This window comes from Sminthopsis crassicaudata, chromosome 1, assembly GCF_048593235.1.
Source record: "Sminthopsis crassicaudata isolate SCR6 chromosome 1, ASM4859323v1, whole genome shotgun sequence".
Lineage (NCBI taxonomy): Eukaryota > Metazoa > Chordata > Mammalia > Dasyuromorphia > Dasyuridae > Sminthopsis > Sminthopsis crassicaudata.
The window spans coordinates 478,315,063-478,325,062 of NC_133617.1; the positions used below are offsets into that span (position 1 = coordinate 478,315,063).

The following is a 10,000-nucleotide window of genomic DNA, read 5'->3' on the forward strand; positions in this document are numbered from 1 at the left end:
GGCCGAAGCTTTCTTAAAGCCCTCGGGCAACTTCCTTCATAACTCCGGAAGTAAGAAGAGACATTAAGACAAGAAGTGGGGTGGGTAGCTGGGATTTGGAGACCCCAAGAAAAGAATTGGAGTAGGTGGCTGGCAACCTGGGGGAGGGACTGTCTACATAGCCAACTCTTCGGAATGGCTTTTTCACTCTGGAGACCGTTCCTTTTCCTTTTAGCTCTTTCCTCCTTCCATCCTCTACCTCCCCTTGCTCTCCATTTCTCCATACCTTTCCTACTTCTCTCCTCCACAACCTTAACTCAAAGAGCTTGACTCTTTGGGTCCTTTAACTCAATTCCTTTCTTGCGGATCTGGGGTCGAAAAATACCAGGAAGAGGAAACAGTGAACTATTTAAAAACAAACAACAACAAAAAATCAGATTGTGATAAAAAGTAAAATGTCTGGGAGGGGGCACGGAGAAGGGGGCGGGTGGTGAAGGGGGGACTTGCTGAAGAACAAGGCAAGGCGCGCGGGCGTCCTGAATGCGAGTAGTCGTGTACGTCTTATTATCAAGTTAATTAAAGCTAGCATCTGACAATGTCACTCGGCTGTAGAAAAAGGGATTTAAATGCAGCGTCTCCCAGGACTGCGTGTCAAGGGCTGCTTCCCATCGAGTTGTTTGGAGGAACAGGGCTCGCTATTGAAGGGGAGGGGAAAGGGGGGGGGGGCTAGAGGGATGGGGGGGGCTTTAAAGCAGCCGCTCTAGGAGAAGCAATTGACAAGGAAGCAATTATGAAATTTTGATGTTCAAAATAAGGTTGGGGGTGGAGGGGGGGGTAAGATGAAGAAAAAAACCCAGCTTCTCTCATGTGTCTGTGAGATGGAGAAAGAGAACCCTATAAAGAAATATCAAGGCCGGGAGACTCCAGAAGTCCCCTCCCTTCCCCGTGCCACCCCCCACCTTCATTAAAGGCTCCTCTCAAACCCTCTAAGAGATTTTTAGGAGCTCCACGAGAGTCCCGGCAACATTAAAAACACAAGGCGATTGAAATAGGAGCATTGAAATGCAGGGAGCCGGCTGCGGCGTGGACTTGCTCTCGAGGTCAAGTGACGGACGGATTGTATGCTTCTTCATAATAATATTAATTAAACAATTTGCATGCTAATAAGGTAACAATTATCAGGGCCTCTGTTGAAAGATTCAGGTTATTACAACACGCCAATCTGAGGGCCAGGGGTCAGGGAGTGAGAGGCGAGCGAAATTTCAACTCAAATTAACATTCTGTCAGCTCCAGAAAATGGGATAAATAAAGTCGAATTAATTCATTATAATAAAGAGAACGGGAGAGGGAGAGAGGCTGGGCTCCCTCCTTCTCCCCTCCCCCCTCTCCACCCCTCTGCCGGATTGATTACCATTCTGTATTCACAATCACGCTTCCTTTGCATTCCTCTTCTGAAACCCAACAGAAAATGAGGCGTTTATAGCTACAGGCAAAATCTGGTCGGATGGACACAGTTTACATTTAGTATTTATAGAGAAAGAAATTAAATTATGGCGAAAAGTAGAGCTCTTGGCCCCTGACCTCAGAATTAATACCACCATCATTTTCTTATTGCTCCTGGAGAGGATTGGGAGTAAAAAAAAAAAAAAAAAAAAAAAAAAAATCTAGATTCCTTTTCATTTTTAAAGAGATTTCTGCTCCCTCCCCCCTCATTACTTTCACCTCTCCCTCCACTCCTTCAAGGGAGAGAGAGAATAATTAAACTGTAATCTATATTGGGCAGTGGCATATTATGTGATATTCAATTAGGTGGATATATTCTGGGCCAGACAGACCACACCAATCAGAGGCTCTCTCCTCTGCTTTCCATCGTAGCTGCTGACTTTTGTGGTAGCGTTTTTAAATAGAAAGTATCCAGTTGGGGGTCTGCAAAGAGAGAAGAGTACTGGAACTGGACACTGGAAAAGCTATTGGTGTGTTTGGCAGAGATAAAGTGGTTGTGTTCTTCCCTTCTGATTCCAAGGGATTAACCACGCCGCCTGCCCGCTTTCTGCGCCCCCCCCCCCCCCATTTCCCAACATACACACTCACATAATACACCTCCCTCAAAGGTTTCTAAGATTTTTCCTTTATCTTCCTTCCTGTCTTGCTGGATTTGTTTCTGTTTCTTTCTTGTCTTCTCCACCCATCCCTCAACCTCATTCCTTCCCCTTTTCTGTCTTTCACCTTTACCGTTTGCGTGGCCTCTCTTCAGAACTTGAAGTCACTTAAAGGGGAAGCCAAATTTCTGTAAGCTTTTCCCATTATGAAGAGTTACATTCCAAAGCCTGGAACACGCAGAGATATGTACTGATCACTCATCATATACAGAACCAATTGGTACTGTTGTGGTGACTGTTTTGTTTCCTGGCTGCTGGATGTAGGGATGTAGGAAAACTCAGATTTCCTTTCTCTTTTCTGTCTTTCAGTCTTTGACCCTATCTTCTCACCTCCTTCTGTCTTTAGTTCTCTCTTTCTGTCTCCCTCCCTCTCCTCCTTTTCTTCCCTTTCCATTTTTTCTTTCTACTTTTCCTCTTCCTCTCTTTCTTCTCTTTTTCTTGCTCAGTCTCCTCCTTCCCATCCTCCTCTTGCTTCTCTTCTCTTCCTCCTCTTTCTCTTCCTCCAACTCCTCTTCTTCCCTTTCCTCCTTCTCTTCTTCCCCTTCCTCTTCCTCCTCCTCCTTCTCCTCCTTCTCCTTCTCCTTTTCCTTCTCCTTCTTCTCCTCCTTCTCCTTCTCCTTTTCCTTCTCCTTCTTCTCCTCCTTCTCCTCCCCCCCCCCTTCTCTGGATCAATGAAATCAGATTAAAAGTAAGGAAGCATTCAGTGGCTTCCTTTTGTTCACTCACATCTATCAAAACTGGGATTTTAAAGGATACTTTGGCTGAAGAAGCTATATTAGGGCCAAATCACTAGGAATTTTTTTTTGTTATTTTTTTTCTCATCCACCCACAGGCCTTATTTGCAACTTATTTGAAAATATATCCTTTAATGATTTAACTTTGATTCTATCAATATTTTAGAGTGTCTAAGGAAGTGACACTTCTTCAAGAGCATAATTTAATTATGACAAATGAGTTGGCTGCTTTGTCCTATCCATCACTGGAGGAATCAAACCAATATTTCTTTTTTCTTGGGGTTGGTGATAGCATGTGTAGGCGTGGGGGGGGGTCGTAGAAAAGGTTGGAGAAGTAATCCTAAAGTTACCACTTTCTTCACCTTTCCTCAAACTCCTCTCTAGGTTGTCTATATTTTGAGGAAGCAGTTGAATAAGCTTCATTAGCCACCTTCCAGCAAAATAATTACTGGATGGCATTAATTAGAATTTTTGTTGATGGAGCAAAATCACCTTTAAATATAGTAAAGAGCTTTTCTTTATTTCATTCCTCCTCCTCCTCCTCCTGCTCCTCCTCCTCCTCCTCCTCCTCCTCCTCCTCCTCCTCCTCCTCCTCCTTTTTCTCCTCCTCTTCCCCCCTTCTTTTCCCCTGCTGTATAGAGCCAGAGAGGAGATGAAAAGCCCTTGTAGTTTTAAATTCAATGTGACAGCTTCGGAAAGAGAGGATGATGAATCTCCTATTATTGGATCAGTCTATTTGCCGCTCAATGTCTCTCTGTAATTGGAGCAACATCACTTTAAAGGTTCAGAGAGTACAGCATTTCTGGTGAAAAAAAAAAAAAAATCCCCACAACACGCCGGTGAATGTTTTAAAGGGAAATCTATTAGTGATTTGAAGAGGGGAGGGGAGTCCAGGGGGAGGGGAGGGAAAAGGAGTGGGAGGGGAAAGGAGGGGAGGGTACTGAGTGTGACTCGGGTTGTTGGGTATTTAACTGGGGGGCTCCAATTCAGTCTCAAAGTTCCCTTAGTCTCTCTTCTTCTTTGCACCCCTCCCAGTCTTTCTGTCTCCTCCCCGCCCCCCAGGTCCTCTCTTCCCCCCAGGTCGACTCCCCTCTTGTATCCCAGCTCCCTTCCTCCCCTGCCAACACCCCCACCCCGTCTTGTTGTGACAGTTCCTGATACTGTTTATTGAGGTGCATGTCAGGTATAATTAGCAATCGATATGGAAAACGTTTCCTTGCACCCTGCACGCCTCTGACGTCAGACCCGATTAGCGCTTCTTATTGGTCCCAAATTCCCCCGGCCGGTGCTAATTATCGGGAGCTTGATGTTGATAAAGTAAAGCGCTGGAGTCCGGGCGAAGCATGTACTGGGCTCCAGGTCCCTATCTCCTCCTCCTCCGCCGCCGCCTGCGCCTCCTCCTCCTCAGCTCCAGCTGCGCCCTGCCACCCCGGAGATGATGGACAGCCGCATCCTGGATCACCCCCATGCCCAGTTCGGGGGCTCGCTGGGCGGCATGGTGGGCTTTCCCTACCCCCTAGGCCACCACCACGTCTACGAGCTGGCGGGGCACCAGCTGCAATCCGCGGCCGCGGCGGCCGCGGCGGCCGCCTCGGTTCCCTTCTCCATAGATGGATTACTGAACGGTTCTTGTGCTGCCTCAGTAGTCAATCCCACCCCATTGCTGCCATCGGGCTGCGGGGTGAGCGGGGACAGTCAGACCTTCAAGCTGTCAGGTAGGCTGGCGAAGTGGTTAGAAATGGAGGGGTTAGCTATGGGGCGGACAGTGGGGGGCGCCGTCCGGGGGTGAGGTTCAATCTCCTTCATTGCGAACCCGTTTTAAGAAGTTAGTGACCCATCCTCTTCCTTGGAGGAATGGGTTGGTATCCGGGTAAATCTTCCTTAACAGCGAACACAGACCTCAAGGTTTAAGAAAGTTGGGGTCAATCCTGGGACTGAAGTTAATTTGCCGCGTTATAGATAAAGGAATAGCCCCAGAAACTCAGTGGGTTTTTTAGTCGCGACTCCCTCGCTCCAGACAAAAATAAAACTCCCTTTCTATCTCGAGGTAGCCCTTCTTGAATGAGATTAGCACTAGATTGTGGGGGAGACAGAATTTCTATTGCCTCTACAATAGGGTATGAGCAGACACTTTGGATACTCTGGACAAAGTCGTACTAGGAGTTGGGGCGGGGGATTCCCTGAAGTCTGCTCTCTGAAGGGAGTAACTAAAACGGGGCAGGGATGAAGATAAAGAGCCAGACCCTTTGAGGGGAGCAGAGGAACGCTAGCCAGAAGTCTGACCTCGCCATGCCTCTACTATGTACTCCTACAGACACCGGAGACCCGGATAAGGAGAGTCCAGGCTGTAAGCGGAGAAGAACCCGCACCAACTTCACAGGTTGGCAGCTTGAAGAGCTTGAGAAGGCCTTTAACGAGAGCCACTACCCAGACGTCTTCATGCGGGAAGCGTTGGCTCTACGCCTGGACCTAGTGGAGTCCCGAGTTCAGGTAACCATCCCAGCACGTATACTGACCCCCCCCTCCCCACACACACACAGGCGTTTCTGATTCCCAAGTCGAGCCTCTTCACAGAGCTGGGTTTCAGACTCCTTCCCCCTCGGTTTGCCTACTGTCTTCCCTGCACGACCCCTTCCCACCTTTGTCTAGGACTTTGTGTCTAGTCCTCCCCTTTGGGTCTGGTCAGCCGTCACCTTACTTTCCTGCGTCGCCAACAGATAGCATGGCAGGGGTGGGGGGTTGGCTGTGTGTTTCTGAGGACTGACTGTAGTGGGGAAAAATCCCTGTGCCAGTCCTCAGCGCGTCTTGGAAAAGGAATGTGTGTAGAGATTTAACACCATGGGGGAGGGATTTGGGGGTGGGTGGGTGGAAAGAGACTTATTGATAAAGGAAGGGGGAAGAGAATGGACCCTAAAAAAGCAGAATATGTTTTCATCAGTTCAGCCCAGAAACCAGTCGTTTTGTGTATTGGAGATGTATGTTGGGGGGAGAGTATGGGTGAAAGAAAGGCATGGAAACAAGCGGGAGCGATAAGCTATCAAAAATGGGATATATGTGGGAGGAGGGTATATGGGATATATAGGAGGTGAAAATAGGAGGAAGGGGAGCTGAGAAAACAGGCAAACAAGGTGAAGGGGAACTAAGCATGAAGTTCAGACACAAACGACTTCCAAGCTGCGCCTGTGTTTTCCCTCTTTCCCACTGAACAGCTGCTCTCTCCCTTGCTTTGAATAAACCCGTTTGTTTGTTTATTTGGCTCTAAAATATTCAGATAGAAAACATGTATTTATTCATCGCTTCAGAAGGGGGAGAGCAGTGGAAAGGGAGCCGGAAACTTAAATAGTTAACACATCAAAAAATTGGAAGGGATAAAGTATATTTAACGCCCTAGATTTTTTTTTTTTTTCATCTCTTTGGTATGGAAACTGTGGGCAAGCTTTCACTTTTCAAAATACAGCGTTAATCTGGTGCATTAAAAATTCAAAATGAAATTGCTTAATTAATGTTTTCGTGGAATGTGGAACATAGAGGTTTTTGATGGGGTGGGAAGGTTGGGTTCGTTGCAATTGAAGGCTTGTTATTTGCGTGAAACTCTGGGACGTTTAGGCTGAGGCAGGGCGAGGCTATTGCGCCGCAGCGAATTCGCCCATTAGCATTGTTTAAAAGGTGTATTTACCGAATGCTTTTTCCTCCCCTCGTGACCTCTTCTGTTTTGAAATCCTTTTATCCAATTTGTTCTGAGATTGTTAAGTGAAGTCGAGACCCCTTCATTTCCCTCTAATACGATAATGAGTAATTCTCAGTGACAAGGCGGTCTGCAATGGGCACAAAGAAAGGAGCTACCAGCACCAAGTACCAGCGCTGCTTTCTCACTGACAAGGCTGGGAGAGTCTATACAATTACATCTCCATCTTTTTCTAGGTACACACACTTTTCTCTCGTCGCGTTAGACATAACTATGATACAGCGTCAAAAAAAAAAAAAAAAAAAAAAAAAAAAAAAGAAAGAAAAAGAAAGAAAAAAAAGAAAAAAGAAAAAGAAAAAGAAAGAAAGAAAAAAAGAAAAGAAAAAAGAAATGTGAATTTTGATTTCTAATCATCGTTTTTCTTAAAGACATGGGGGCGGGTGTGTATAGTGCTGGGGGGTGATGTGGTAGTTTAAGAAATAAGGAATGTGTACATGTGAAAGTGTGTGAGAGGAAACGGATTGTTGTGTGAGTTTCTATGTTGGCGGATGGTTAAGAGTGACACCGAGAAAAGTGAGTATCAAAAGAAAACCACCCTCAGGGAAGTGACTCAGGAAGGAATAAGGGAGAAAAGGGTGGGGGGAGATAACTCGGTCACGTATATATCCCGGAAATTTCTTTCCTTAAACTCTCAACACTTTGGGGACAAAGGTTCAGATTGTCTTGCTCCCTATACTGGACCTTTCAAGCCCAAATTAGAAAATTAGAACGGTGTAGGCAATGTTATGTAAAGACAGATACTACTGTGGTTCTCTTTGGGTATCTTTGAGATCAGTGTTTGAAGTAGGGATGGGGAAAACCTAGCTGGGACCTGCACTTTATTCCGGCAGGAGTGAGGAGTGGATTTAGGGGAGCATGTAGTAAAAAGCAGATTGTGGGACTGGATGAGTTCGGAGCACAAAGTTGTGAGGGCTTTAAAGTAAATCTTGAGTTTGGCAACCCAAAGACTTGAATTTTAGATTCTCAATTAGTGTATGTGTGAGAGAAAGATTGAGAGATAGATGAGAGAGAGAGAGAGAGAGAGAGCGCAATCAAGAAGTGTCCATTATTTCTCCAGCTGGACATAACATCCAGTTAATTTTGGGTAGCCTTCTTGGCGCTTGAAAACTGAACTCTAGCAACTAAGATAGCACAGAACTGAGAAGTGAGAGGGGAAGCAGAATTGTATTGGGAGGGCAGCATCCATGTTCCCCCATAAACACTTATCGGGTCAAAAGGATGCTTGAATCTGCGGCCTAGCCTAGTGAATATGTGAAACCTCCTATCAGGGAAAACTAGCTGTAGCTTCTTTTCCATGCTCCCCATTCACCTAGCCTGCCTAGTCTTCCTTTAAAAAATAAAATAAAAAAAAATAAATTGAGGCCATTCAGAACACCTCTCCTCCCCACCAGGGTTGGGAAGCAACTTCAGGGCCTTGTATGCCCTGCAGTCTCCGGTCTCCATTCCCTCCCCCTCAGCGCCCCGGCCCCGGCCCCCCAATCTGACTCTCCCTTGCTTTTCCCTTATCCGGCTTTTTTAGGTCTGGTTCCAAAACCGCCGGGCCAAATGGAGAAAGAAGGAGAACACGAAGAAAGGGCCGGGGCGGCCGGCTCACAACTCTCATCCTACCACGTGCAGCGGGGAGCCCATGGATCCGGAGGAGATAGCCCGAAAGGAGCTGGAGAAGATGGAGAAGAAGAAACGCAAGCACGAGAAGAAACTGCTCAAGAGCCAGAGCCGCCACCTTCATTCTCCTAGCAGCCTGTCCTTGCACAGTACGCCCAGCTCCGACAGTGATAGCGGCGGCGGTGGCCTCTCTCCAGAGCCCCCGGAGCCACCCCCGGGTAAGGGCCCGAGGCCCACCCCCAGCGCGGCCAGCGAGCCCCCGGCCCCCGGCAGCTGCGACCCAGCCTTTTACCCGAGCCAAAGAAGCGGCGCCGGCCTGCAGCAGAGGCTAAGCCGGCTCCCGGATAAGGACTCCTCTTCGTCCTCTTCGTCCTCCTCTTCCTCGTCGTCCTCTTCTTCCTCCTCATCGGACTGCGCTCCGGGTCGAGGCTCCTCCGGCTTCCCCAAGCCCAGCCCGTTCAGCGTAGAGAGCCTATTGTCCGACTCACCTCCACGTCGGAAACCGCCGGCCACTCTGGACTTTGCGCCGGGCCTGCCTTGTGCTCCGAGGACCCTCATCGGCAAAGGACATTTCCTTCTCTATCCGATTACTCAACCCCTCGGCTTCCTCGTCCCTCAGGCGGCCCTTAAGGCCGGGCCCGGCCCCGAGCAGGCTCCTAAAGACGCCCCACCAGCTCCCCCGCCCCCCGCCTCTAACCCTGGTCAGGCCAGTTTCGGGCCAGCTTCGGGGCCACAAGCTTACTCGGGCCCGGGCTCCACGAACTCTCCTTTTGCCAACTGTAGCCCAGACAGCAGCAGCGGGGGCGGTCCGGCGGGGACAGCCCTGACACCCGCTGCTTACAGTAGGGACTCGGCGGAGGGCGGTGGAGCTGGAGCGGGATCTGGAGCGGGTTGCGGAGCAGAAGCAGGTGGGGGTGGGGGAGGCTTTCCCCAGTCGCCCTCTCCTGCACCTCTCCCCCGGGAGCCCAGTCCCTGCGGGGACACGGCGAACTGTAGCGCGACCGAGCCAGGAGGCCCTACGGAGCCTGGCGGTCCAGACTGCGAAGAGCTTGATATGGACTGAGGGTCCAGCTGGCCCAGGCCGAGCTGGGCCGAAGGGGGAGCTGGAGCCCCTGCCCCGAAGCTGAGCAAAGGGCCGCACATCAGGCTCCCACACAACGAATCAGGTGATCGGTTCTAGAAACGGTTTTTTTTTTCCTTCGTTTCTTTCTTTTTTTTTTTTTTTAACAAAAAAAAAAGAAAAGGAAAAAAAAAAAGAAAAGCAAAAAAAGTCTGAATTTCGACCTTAGTAGTAACAGCTGGACTTTGGGGTTCGAACCTCATCACAGATCGAAAACGAAAGAGTGAGAAAGGATAACAAAACAAAACAAAAACCCACAACGAGAATCCTCAACCTTGTAAAATGCAAAAATGTCTAAAAATATTTATATATGTAAAATTTTTGATAAATAAAGCTGGTGAAAACGCAGAAATTCTTCTAGTACCCCTTTTTTTCCCCCTCTAGTTATTTCTCTTATTCACATCTCAGTCCCCGCCACCTCACCTCCTGGTGCTGGGCAGGGTCAAGGGATGGGGATTGGCTAGGAGGGGGTGTCGATGGGAGAAGCATTCTCCTTTTTCTCTCTGAAATACTGAGCCCAATTCTTCCTTTTTGTGAGTGTGTTTTTGTGTCTGTGATTGAACAAATTTATTCACTTAAAGCGCTCCCTTCCCTTCCCCTTACTCCTCCTCACCCCCATCACACACTCACAGGCACACGAGCATACACACACACACAC

At 48.4% G+C, this 10,000-nt stretch overlaps 1 protein-coding gene across 1 annotated transcript; it reads left to right on the forward strand.

Annotated features, from left to right (window-relative positions):
* The first annotated feature begins 3,994 nt into the window (after window positions 1–3,994).
* On the forward strand, window positions 3,995–9,694 carry UNCX (UNC homeobox). The gene is made up of 3 exons (XM_074281113.1): window positions 3,995–4,587; window positions 5,187–5,362; window positions 8,137–9,694. Exons 1-3 carry the CDS (start codon window positions 4,308–4,310, stop codon window positions 9,283–9,285), a joined length of 1,605 nt encoding a protein of 534 aa, XP_074137214.1. The 5' UTR covers window positions 3,995–4,307; the 3' UTR covers window positions 9,286–9,694.
* Window positions 9,695–10,000: the final 306 nt, after the last annotated feature.

Bases quoted from the DNA above. Each gene is read 5' to 3' on its own strand.
- UNCX (XM_074281113.1), top strand. From the start codon at position 4,308: ATGATGGACAGCCGCATCCTGGATCACCCCCATGCCCAGTTCGGGGGC. The intron at 4,588-5,186 runs GTAGGCTGGCGA...GTACTCCTACAG, and splicing joins TCAGACCTTCAAGCTGTCAG to ACACCGGAGACCCGGATAAG. The intron at 5,363-8,136 runs GTAACCATCCCA...CGGCTTTTTTAG, and splicing joins TAGTGGAGTCCCGAGTTCAG to GTCTGGTTCCAAAACCGCCG.